Genomic DNA, 12,907 nt, shown 5'->3' with positions numbered 1-12,907 from the left:
CAGATGATGTTGTCCTGTTTGCTTCATCAGGCCGTGATCTTCAGCTCTCTCTGGATCAGTTCGCAGCCGAGTGTGAAGCGGCTGGGATGGGAATCAGCACCTCCAAATCCGAGACCATGGTCCTCAGCCGGAAGAGGGTGGAGTGCCCTCTCAGGGTTGGGAGCGAGATCCTGCCTCAAGTGGAGGAGTTCAAGTATCTCAGGGTCTTGTTCACGAGTGAGGGAAGAATGGAGCGTGAGCTCGACAGGCGGATCGGTGCGGCATCCGCAGTAATGCGGGCTCTGCATCGGTCTGTCGTGGTGAAAAAGGAGCTGAGCCGCAAGGCGAAGCTCCCAATTTACCAGTCGATCTATGTTCCTACCCTCACCTATGGTCATGAGCTATGGGTAGTGACCGAAAGAACGAGATCATGAATACAAGCGGCTGAAATGAGTTTTCTCCGCAGGGTGTCTGGACTCTCCCTTAAAGAAAGGGTGAGAAGCTCAGTCATCCGGGAGGGGCTCAGAGTAGAGCCGCTGCTCCTCCGCATCGAGAGGAGTCAGATGAGGTGGCTCGGGCATCTGATCAGGATGCCTCCTGGACGCCTCCCTGGTGAGGTGTTCCAGGCACGTCTAACCAGGAGGAGGCCCCGGGGAAGACCCAGGACACGCTGGAGGGACTATGTCTCTCGGCTGGCCTGGAAACGCCTTGGGATTCTCCCAGAAGAGCTAGAAGAAGTGGCAGGGGAGAGGGAAGTCTGGGCATCTCTGCTCAAGCTGCTACCCCCGCGACCCGATCTCGGATAAGCGGAAGAGGATGGATGGATGGATATTGTTGTGATTGTCCAAGAAGCAAAGTGTACATCGTATCCACATTGAGAATAACCACGCTATTTAGTTAGTGTGTGTTTAGTTTATGTTGATTATGTTGATGTTGAGTTCGTAGATTACATTTGATAATACAATAAAAGAAACACAATAAATAAAGACAGTTTCATCCCGATTCTGTTGTTTGTGCTCTGTGATAAACTGAATAATGCAATTGTCACCTTAATTTACACTCGGTGTATTAATAGAAATGTGTGTTCCGTCCACACAACCAATTGCATTGGGAAATCTTGTAATGTAATCTTGTAATTTATTGATTTAGTAGAGGCTTTTATCCAAAAGCTACTTACTAGAGGTAGCCATCTTTCAGGATGTGCCACACAGCGAGCTACCTAATAAGTAAAAGCAGGAAGGATAGCAGGAACTAAGCAAGTAATTAGAAGTGCAGTGGACAACAGAAAAAGCCATCAGCCAAATGAACTACAATTCAATACAGAAGTCATAATATTTCCTTATTTCATTACAAAACTCAGAGTTGGGACTGCATTAACAAGCATATGCAGTAAGTACAGGTATTCTCAGAAAAGGGTAGTCGTCAGGGGAGTTTCTTGAAAAGGCAAGCGACTCTACAGAAGGGATGAAGATAGGAAACTTGTTCCTCCAGTGCGTCTATTATCGGCTGTTATTTTTCAGAAATACTGCATTTGTTTAAATTTGATTGCCCTACCTGCAACTCCTGTGGAATCCCTTTTTGATGGTGGATATTTAATTTCTGTCTGTGGAAGACACCCCACGTGCGTGCGCGTGTGTGGGTACAGATGATATGTAGTTATACCTTTCTGTTAGACTAAATTATGTTTCTCTGATGGTGTGTGCAGACTCCACTTCCAAGTTAGATACACTTCCAATATGTGCAGTATCTCAAATGTTTTCAAGAAAACAAGTTATATAAAATGAATATCAGCTCAGAGCTTTGATGTGTTTCACTTAAATTATCGTGTGTGTGTGTGTGTCCTGCGGTGGGCTGGAGCCCTGCCCGGGGTTTGTTTCCTACCTTGCGCCCTGTGTTGGCTGAGATTGACTCCAGCGGACCCCCATGACCCTGTGTTAGGATATAGCGGGTTGGATAATGGATGGATGGATGGATGGACAGAAGAATAGTCAGATACATTTAAGTCTTGGAAGAAAATGGCAGCAGTCATGTAGCCACATCTCTGGGCATGCCAGAATGTGTGCTCACCTTTCTCTGGGCTGTATTTACCGATGGATTTGTTCTTCTGTGTCAGTTGTTTGTTTTCAAGATTTCATCGGCTTTCTCTCCTTCTTAAATAGTGCAGCTGAGATCAGAATGTATGGTCATTTGCAGTAAAAATAGATTCTCTGCTCATGAATTATTACGGCTTCAAAGCACTAATCCTTTATGTTAAACTTGAGCTTGTTCAGGTGAGTCTCAGGGCATTGACTGCCACAGAAACTGAGCTGGATTTTGTCAGATCTTTGCTTTTGGAACAGGCAGAGCTTTAGCTTGCTTCAAAACACAGGATCAGTGAAGTATCATATCTTTGGCATCCCAGATTATGTAATTCTGTCTTAAGCTGTTCCAGAAACAAAGGTTTTACTAAGTACAGTTTTTTTCTGAAATGGCATTAGCCCAATTTCCATGAATCCTGGCTTAGTTCAACCAGATTTCTCCCTAATTTTCATTTCTGGAATAGACACCTGGGGCCTCATGTATAAACGGTGTGTACGCACAAAAATGCTGCATACACCTGTTTTCACGCTCACATTGCAATGCATAAAAACTAAACTTGGCGTAAAGCCATGCAGATTCTCACGGCTGCCTCCTCCCTTGCGTTTGCAAGGTTCTGCTTGGGTTTGCAAAATGGCACTCAACGTCAAAGCAGTGCTACTGTTTCTGTGCTCTACGGCGGGTTGTATCAAGAGCACAGAGGATTATTGGGATACAGCTTCGAGCCCTGGAGGACATTTATAGCACACACTGCCTAAGGAAAACAACCAGGATCTGCATGGAATCCACTCAGCCATGCCAGTCTATTTGAACTTCTCCCATTCGGTAAACACTTCAGAGCCTTTCTTGCATGGATCTCAAGACTCAGAAACAGCTTCATCCCAAGAGCTCTACACGCACTCAATCAGTCCATTAAGTGCTCCCGGTAGAACTGTTTGTACTTAATAAGTACAATTACCTCACAGTAAACTTGCACTATAACTTCAATATTACACAACCCGAGCCACTTTATGAACCATTTGCACTATCTGCACTGTATGTACATGTATATTGTACTTATGCTTTCCTATTGCATATTTTTCATTATTTTAATTGCATTATTACTATTGTTATTTTATCATTTTATAGGAAAATAAGTTGATGGAGGATTTGTATATTGAATCTCATTGTACCATACAATAACAATAAAGGAATTCAGTTCAATTCAATTCAATACAAGAGAGAGCCTGGTATTTACAGAAGATGACAACTGGCTTCAAAGTCGATTTAGATTTCCAAAAGCTATCTTCTTGGAGCTCTTGAAATCATTTTAAGATGAAATGCATTAAAGTATGTATATTACATTATACAGATACATTTTAAACTTCATTTAAATAATGTATACTGTATACGTGTGGCGGCACAGTGGCACAGTGGGTAGCGCTGCTGCCTCGCAGTTGGGAGACCTGGGGACCTGGGTTCACTTCCCGGGTCCTCCCTGCGTGGAGTTTGCATGTTCTCCCCGTGTCTGCGTGGGTTTCCTCCCACAGTCCAAAGACATGCAGGTTAGGTGGATTGGCGATTCTAAATTGGCCCTAGTGTGTGCTTGGTGTGTGTCCTGCGGTGGGTTGGCACCCTGCCCAGGATTGGTTCCCGCCTTGTGCCCTGTGTTGGCTGGGGATTGGCTCCAGCAGACCCCCGTGACCCTGTGTTCGGATTCAGCGGGTTGGAAAATGGATCGATGGATACTGTATACGTGTGGGCACGGTGGCGCAGTGGTAGCAATGAGCTGGCCCCCTGCCCAGGGATTCATCCTGCCTTGCGCTGTATGCTTGCTGGGACTGGATGGACGGATGGAATAATTAAACATGTACTATGAAGATATTTCAATGTTTCTTAAAAGTTGACAAGAATCGGCGTTCTAAGCTACTGGTCTGGCATATATTAAAGAGCTTATTGTGTGGCAATTGGTTATGTGGAGAAAGAGAAGGAAGGACATTAATTGGTGGTTGGTACGTTTGAAAGAGACAGTACTGCTGCAAAAAATAATTTCATCAAGAATCGCACATGTCCCAGCAAGCATCTTGCAGGAGGCAGGAACAATCTCTGAATGGGTCGTCAGCTTATCGCTACCACTGCGCCCCCATGTTTAATACATACCTTAATTCATTTCATCATGAAGATGATAATGAAGTATACGTCTTAGTATTTAAATTGTTGTTCAGAGAGCTGTAATATCATGAATGTAATGTATTCTGTGTCCTGTTGGCATAAGAGAAAGCCCATTTAAGAAGCACGTAGTGATTCACACACAAGAGCACACAAAAGAACAATATGAAGCATCAAAATTGCTACTTTAGTTGCGATGGGATATGAGAAACTCTAGCAAATTTAACATTGATTTTAAGATTAAGTTTATGATGTTCTACTTTAATGACAAAAAAAAACTACGAGATTAAAGTGGATATTTCAACCTTTTTTTTCCCCACTGTGTCCCTATTTTTTTTTCTTTTCTCTGTACCCTAATACGATTCCGTAAGACACTCAAACTGTGGGCTATGACTCGCCTTTGATATCTGACCACTTTTTTTTTTATTTCGGGCACTGTGCAACTTTCTGAGCTTGAATTTTTGAGTGTCTCCACCACTATCACTCAATCAACTTCCTTTTATTTCTATCACTGCTTAAGCCAACAAATAGTACGTTTTTCCTTGCCTCCACATTGCATTCGCTTAAATTTTTTTTTTCACATGCTTTTGACATTGTCTTGATTGACTGGGATTTAAGGAGCTGAAGGAGTAGAAGCTAGCTTACACGCGGTTTTGTGCATCTGAATTTTTTTGTCCGTACACCATGTTTTAGGCATGAGGCCCCAGGTCTTTTGGGGTGTTCCTGGTATGCAGCGGTTTGTACCTACCAAACGTGGGGCAAGGAAAGACAACTGGTGAATCAGCAAAGTTTCATGAACACCAAATGGTCATTGATGTGCGTGGGGAGAGAAGGCAAGTCCATCTGGGCCGATTCCACAGAAAAGCTACTGTGGCACAAGCTGCTGAAAAACCAAATGCTGGCCATGCGTGAAAGATGTCAGAACACACAGTGCATAGTTGCTTGCTGTGTAACCGCAGACTGCTCAGCGTGCCCATGCTGACCCAGTCTAATGTCTAAAGCCTGGGTACATGAAAATCACAGCTGGACCATGGAGCAATGGAAGGAGATGGCCTAGTCTGATGAATCACGTTTTCTTTGAGATCACGTGGATTGCGGATTGCACGTGCCCTCTTTACCTGTGGAAGAAATGGCACTTGATACAGTATGAGAAGAGAAGCTTGGGGAGGCAATGTAATGCTCTGAGCAATGTTATACTGTGAAACCTTGGACCCTGGCATTCACAAAGATGTTATTTGGACACATACCACCTACCTAAAGACTGTTGCAGACCATGTACACCCCTTCATGGTAAAGGTATTCCCCAATGGCAGGGGCATCTCTCAGCATAATAATGTGTCCTAGCACACTGCAAAAACTGTGGCTTGAAGAACATAACCAAGAGTTCAAGGTATCGACTTGGCCTCCAAATCCCACAAACCTCATTTCAGCATCTGTAACTGGTATGTAGCAATGTACTGGAAAACTAATCCATGGAGGTAACTTACAGGACTGAAAGAACCTGCTGCTAAAATCTTGGTACTAGATACCACAGGACACATTTGGAGGTCTTGTGGAGTCCAGGCCATGGTAAGTCACAGCTCTTGTTGCAACACAATATTAGGAAAGTGGCTTTAATTTGGTGGCTGATCAGAGCATAAAATGTTACTAACTTTCCTGTATTCCGTTTCTCTTCTCTGTGAGTGCCACAACTGTACTTCCAAGCTGTTGTGCAGGCCACAGAAAGACTTTGAAAATACCTGGTGCCTTTAAATCAATGAATGGAAAGAATTTCTCATTAAATTGTACAGTCCAGTTGAGATTCTACCATACAGTGCCCAAGAAGGTGTGGGCAGTTAGTTGGCCTTGGTCTCTAGGGGCCTAATATATGATAAAACCTTGCTTACATGCCATACGAAGTATTGGCAAAACACAAAAAATAAATCACATCTATAAAACAACATGCATGCCAGAATCCATGCCAAGTTCCTTTATAAATCTCAAATAAGTTCTGCACTAGTGCACAAATTTTCAGCCACGCAGCCCACCTCCTTCAAGTATCTATGTATGATGGCTTAAAAATAGCCTTTTTTCAAATTATTCATGATCTAACCACCATATAAATTTGGCCATGTTCCCGAGTGTTGTCTTTAGAAGAGAGAAAATAAAACTTCAGTGAACCTGAAAGAAAGGCATTACTGACTTTAATGCAGATCAGGAATCACAAGCAAAAGAAAAAAACAAATGGAAGCAACTGAGGAAAGAGAGCAAAATAATATATTTTTTTAACTAAGAAAAATCTCAATATTACATCACATACAAGTCTCTTTAGATTGGACAAACTGTACAACTTCCAAGTGTCTTTAAATTGCCACTGCATTGGTGACCTAAAGGACAGGGCCTACAACATCCACGAGCTCATCTTGGTGTACCTCAGGTGGCACAGAAAGGCCAGGTCCCTGTGTTATGTTGTGCGATACTACACAAGAATTCACATTCGGGTATACCACTGGGGTGCTGTATAGCAGATGGTGGGCTACACAAGGAGCGAATTTTTGTTGCAATGTCTATTTATGGTTGAGCTTGTGTCTTGTGACAGATGATCTCAGAATATCCTCAAGCACACACTGGGACACTGAAGAGTTTGTAGTGGATTCAGTGATGGGCAGCAGTCCTTGTTTGCTTCAGCACAGCAATGCTTTATTAGATGGACAGCCTGTTAAAACAAGGATATTTTGATACTCTTCAGCCCGAAATCAAAACTGTCACCAGTACAACTGGTTCCACTAATAAACACAGACAGTGAAACAGTAAATAATTATAAACTGCAGCCACTGGTGTAGTTCTAATTTGAAAATGCAGTGCTGCAAAGACTTTATAAAACAGAAACAAGTTACTGATATGGAGGTTTCTGAGCACACCTCACTGGACTTGGGAGATAGAATTGCAGCCACAGGTGCCCTCAAGCTGCTAGTAATAGCAAGCAACTTATTAGCCATACACATGGCTTGCTGGTGTATCATTAACTTGTACGGGGGATCTGTTTCCCATAAGTAGCAGCTATAAGTGGTGAAAAAGAGGAAAATATACAAGTTGGTGTAACTGCTGTCAAGGTAAAATTGAAACCGCAAACTAATAGTATTTGACTTGAATAGAAGGTTTCTTTGTTTCAAGATGCAAGAGTTCCAAATTTGCCAATGCTGTTCTATGGGAGATCTTGCAATTTTGAAACTGTGCACAGCACAATCTGTTCCAGATATCTCAATGAAAACTGAACCATCTTAAATTTTCTGGTAGAATGAGTGGCTAGATTTAAACAAAATTTGCCCACGTGAGCAGCCAGTGACTGTTGTCTCTTTTCCAGGCAAAGAAGGAGAAGAAAAAAAAAAAAAAAAACTATAAAAGGTCTACACCCATTTGTAGAATAAAAACAAAAACCAGCACACATACACTAATAGAGTGAGGAACATAAGTATTTGAACACCCTGCGATTTTGCAAGCTCTCCCACTTAGAAATCATGGAGGGGTCTGAAATTCACATTGTAGGTGCATTCCCACTGTGAGAGACAGAATGTAAAAAAAAAATTCAGGAAATCACATTGTATGATTTGTACAGAATTTATTTGTATTGCACTGCTGCACATAAGTATTTGAACACCTGAGAAAATCAGTGTTAATATTTGGTACAGATGCCTTTGTTTGCAATTAGAGGTCAAACATTTCCCGTAGTTCTTGACCAGGTTTGCACACACTGCAATAGGGATTTTGGCCCACTCCTCCACACAGATCTCCTCTAGATCTGTCAGGTTCCAGGGCTGGCGCTGAGCAACATGGAGTTTCAGCTCCCTCCAAAGATTTTTCGATTGGATTTAGGTCTGGAGACTGGCCAGGCCACTCCAGAAGCCAACAAAGGCTTCTGTACCAAATATTAACACTGATTTTCTCAGGTGTTCAAATACTTATGTGCAGCAGCACAATACAAATAAATTCTGTACAAATCATACAATGTGATTTCCTGAATTTTTTTTTTTTTTTTTTTACATTCTGTCTCACAGTGGGAATGCATCCACAATGTGATTTTCAGACCCCTCCATGATTTCTAAGTGGGAGAACTTGCAAAATTGCAGGGTGTTCAAATACTTATGTTCCTCACTGTATGTCAAATCTAACCCAGAGAGAAGGGTCATTATCGTTAAGAGCAGTACAAGACTAGTCAGCTATGACAATTAAACACCGGGAGTGAATCTCTATGCACGTGGTTCATGGTTTTAGCTGTGACAAAGTCACCAACACAGCCTCAGAACACCCTGAAATGTTAAACAAAGTCTCCAGATTTTACAGCATGTAGAAATAAAAAAAAAGACTTGAATCTGCAGTACAGTGCTATATTTCTTTACAGATTTTTTAAAAATGCATAAAACATTGTGCTGGAAGATCAGAAAAGTATCGGAAGATCAGAAAAGTATCAAAACTATTTTACAAACAAATTGATTTGACATGGAGATGTATGAATTTATGTACAGCACTTAGATCAAAGTAAGAGGATAATGTTTGCAAAACATTAAACAAGCATTCTGAAAAAAGATCTAATATACAGTTAGACAAAACTGTTCCCTTTCCTTTACAGTAATAATTTTAATACATACTTTTTACTCCAAAAACTCCCACTTCCGGTAGTATACAAAACAAGACACTTCCAACCAGGACTGTAAGACTTTATTCAAGTCAAAGGTTTTTGTGGAAATGACTTTTTACATAAGCACATTTGAAAGTGAGAAAGAGTTCACAAGTTCTAGAAGGAATGTCAACATCAACATGAAAGATCATGCATAACATGGACTGGGGAAGCGGATGTTGATTGGGAAGCTGCACAGAAAGTGTTGTACATATGTAGAGAGAAAAATAAAAAATGAATTAAATATATATATATAATCAATATACAAACAAAAACAGTATTAGATGAGAAATTTTGAAGTTTCCAATTTTAATGTACAATTGCTTTGAAGTACGCTAATATTACAGATTTCATATTCTACTGGGTAAAGAGGGGAGAAAAGTCAAGTTACAAAAATAATCAAATTTGAACTTAAACATTAAAAGTATTTCAAACAAAAGGTTAAAGAACAGCTTTATTATTGTACATCTTAAAAAGGTGAAATCACTGTCTCGATGCAGAGAACAGTTTGGGTTCTATCTTCCATTTCAATATTGTGAATATTCCTTTGTCTGAAGTTTGGCAACAATGCGTTCTAACTGTCTTTTCGCTTCACACTGTGGGAAGTTGCTCATTTCATAGTATTGTGGGGCTATTTTCACCAACCTTAAATAGAGAAGAACAACGGTTATAAAATATATACACATAATAATAGTAAAGGGTTAAAATACTGCTAGATATGTCCTAAATCAAAAGTATAGAATTACACCATTTTTATTTGCAACATCACAACTTAATGATAAAGTGCATCCAAGTATTCACAGCACATCACTTTTTCCACATTTTGTTATGTTACAGCCTTATTCCAAAATGGATTAAATTCATTTTTTTCCTCAGAATTCTACATACAACATCCAATAATGACAACGTGTAAAAAGTTTACTTGAGGTTTTTGCAAATTTATTAAAAATAAAAAAACTGAGAAAGCACATGTACATAAGTATTCACAGCCTTTGCCATGAAGCTCAAAATTGAGCTCAGGTGCATCCTGTTTCCCCTGATCATCCTTGAGATGTTTCTGCAGCTTAACTGGAGTCCACCTGTGGTAAATTCAGTTGATTGGACATGATTTGGAAAGGCACACACTTGTCTATATAAGGTCCCACAGTTGACAGTTCATGTCAGAGCACAAACCAAGCATGAAGTCAAAGGAATTGTCTGTAGACCTCCGAGACAGGATTGTCTCGTGGCACAAATCTGGGGAATGTTACAGAAAAACTTCTGCTGCTTTGAAGGTCCCAATGAGCACAGTGGCCTTCATCATCCGTAAGTGAAAGTAGTTCGAAACCACCAGGACTCTTCCTAGAGCTGGCCGGCCATCTAAACTGAGCAATTGGGGGAGAAGGGCCTTAGTCAGGGAGGTGACCAAGAACCCGATGGTCATTCTGTCAGAGCTCCAGAGGTCCTCTGTGGAGAGAGGCAACCATCTCTGCAGCAATCCACCAATCAGGCCTGTATGGTAGAGTGGCCAGACAGAAGCCACTCCTTAGTAAAAGGCACATGGAAGCCCGCCTGGAGTTTGCCAAAAGGCACCTGAAGGACTCTCAGACCATGAGAAAGAAAATTCTCTGGTCTGATGAGACAAAGATTGAACTCTTTGGTGTGAATGCCAGGCGTCACGTTTGGAGGAAACCAGGCACAGCTAATCACCAGGCAAATACCATCCCTACAGTGAAGCATGGTGGTGGCAGCATCATGCTGTGGGGATGTTTTTCAGCAGCAGGGACTGGGAGACTAGTCAGGATAAAGGGAAAGATGACCGCAGCAATGTACAGAGACATCCTGGATGAAAACCTGCTCCAGAGCGCTCTTGATCTCAGACTGGGACGACGGTTCATCTTTCAGCAGGACAACGACCGTAAGCACACAGCCAAGATATCAAAGGAGTGGCTTCAGGACAACTCTGTGAATGTCCTTGAGTGGCCCAGCCAGAGCCCCAGACTTGAATCCGATTGAACATCTCTGGAGAGATATTAAAATGGCTGTGCACCGACGCTTCCCATCCAACCTGATGGAGCTTGAGAGGTGCTGCAAAGAGGAATGGGCGAAACTGGCCAAGGATAGGTGTGCCAAGCTTGTGGCATCATATTCAAAAAGGCTTGAGGCTGTAATTGCTGTGAAAGGTGCATCGACAAAGTATTGAGCAAAGGCTGTGAATACTTATGTACATGTGATTTCTCAGTTTTTTTGTTTTTAATAAATTTGCAAAAACGTCAAGTAAACTTTTTTCATGTTGTCATTATGGGGTGTTGTCTGTAGAATTCCGAGGAAAAAAATGAATTTAATCCATTTTGAAATAAGGCTGTAACATAACAAAATGTGGAAAAAGTGATGCACTGTGAATACTTTCCGGATGCACTGTACATGGATGTGGCATACTGTTAACATTCAGCAAAAACAAACCAGAATCTTAAGTGGATATTTAGAAAGAAAAAAAATTCACTGTGTTCAAGCTTTTTGTATACTCAATAAACAGTCTTATTTAATATCCAACCTTTGGTGTAGGTAGCACCATCCCACACACATTTGCTTGAACACATGAAACACAACCAACTGAAGTTAAAATGAATAATTAACTATCATCTATACCCTATAATATTTGAGAATAAACAAACAAAAACCTTTACATATTTTTATATCACCGATTCAATATTCACTGAAGGTTAATACATGCTGTACAACTAGTTATGAGTCTATCGGTTATAAAATCTGCTAATATTCAAATTTTATAATGCACATTTCTGGAGTGAACAACATTTCACGACTCTTGGAATATTATATATTTATTTTCACTGTTCCTGGTCGCTCATTAAGAGGCAAGGACTGAATCAACTCCCTTATACGTTGATACAAAAGCGTTCAGTGATTTCTGTTCTTCCATCGTGGGCACTATATTACTACTCTTCAAAACCAACACACTTTCATTATACATTCACGTTGAAACATGTAATTTCTGACTCTAGATAATATCAGCAGATACTACTGTGTTTAGACTGGGGTAGAGAAACTGCTAATACTTTTAAATTTTTCTTGAGTCACTCAATTTTTACTTTAAAAGGTCTTGTTACAAATTACAAACGCCAGGGACTCAAAAACTTGTAAGCATGCCTTTGGCAATGACAGGAAATCTATCAAAACTGTTTAATGAATGTTGCTCCAGGCTGAACCACATTTGTTACCTTAATAATTGTGAAAAGGGAGAATTCACAAAAATAGAAACAAAGGATCTATAACTTGACCAATTTGTATGAATGTAGGTCACTTAACAGGAATGAACTATATTTCAAAACACCATGGCAGTGTGACTGCTCTTGTTTAATACCTTTCACAATAAAAAAAAAAAATGATGAGGCTGAAGAGAAATTCAATATCTTACCATTCTGGTTTTATATCTGTGCAAGTTCGAATGTAGTTTTTGGTTGTGAGGACAAATTCGTTGTATAGCACCCACTCAGGCTTGTGATCAAGAACAGTAGACGGATGCAACTGTACTACTTGGTTATCTTTCACCGTCAGATAATGCCCTGTTCTTTCCAAATGAGCAACCTGGAAAAAAAGTTAATAGTTAAAAATAAAACTGCTTAGTTTTCAAAAATTGGTGCGAGAATGAAACTAGAATCTTTAACTTTGAAAAGGGATCACGCAGCTTGATAAAATAACTGTTACAGTGCCATCCAGTGTAGAGCCGAACGGGGAAAAAAGGACATGGTGAAGACTATTTCCACAAGGTTGAAGTCCTGGTTCAGGAAAAATGTGCTCAACGTTCATGCTCAATATCCGTTAAACTGAAATGTTATAACCACCTCCTTGAGTGTAATTAAATACAGCAAATACAGCGACAGTTCTGGCACATACACATTTGATGTGGCATTATAGCATTAACAAAAAAAAAATCCAGTTACAGTTAGGTCCATAAATATTTGGACAGAGACAACTTTTTTTCTAATTTTGGTTCTGTACATTACCACAATGAATGTTAAATGAAACAACTCAGATGCAGTTGAAGTGCAG

The 12,907-nt window shown here is 40.6% G+C and overlaps 1 protein-coding gene across 2 annotated transcripts in view; it reads right to left on the bottom strand.

Moving 5' to 3' along the window:
• Window positions 1–8,881: 8,881 nt before the first annotated feature.
• The window catches only part of dhx15 (DEAH (Asp-Glu-Ala-His) box helicase 15), a 70,797-nt gene continuing 66,771 nt past the window's right edge, over window positions 8,882–12,907 (bottom strand). For both annotated transcript variants that reach the window (XM_028801751.2, XM_051928631.1), the window contains 2 exons: window positions 12,273–12,442; window positions 8,882–9,502 (listed from right to left, as the gene is read on the bottom strand). In XM_028801751.2, the coding sequence (XP_028657584.1) occupies window positions 9,385–9,502; window positions 12,273–12,442 (288 nt within the window). In that variant the 3' untranslated portion in view covers window positions 8,882–9,384. The remainder of the gene's footprint in view (window positions 9,503–12,272; window positions 12,443–12,907) is intronic.

The sequence above is a fragment of the Erpetoichthys calabaricus genome, chromosome 5 (genome assembly GCF_900747795.2).
Source record: "Erpetoichthys calabaricus chromosome 5, fErpCal1.3, whole genome shotgun sequence".
NCBI classification, from domain to species: Eukaryota; Metazoa; Chordata; class Cladistia; order Polypteriformes; family Polypteridae; genus Erpetoichthys; species Erpetoichthys calabaricus.
This window is presented reverse-complemented; position numbering and strand designations above follow the sequence as displayed.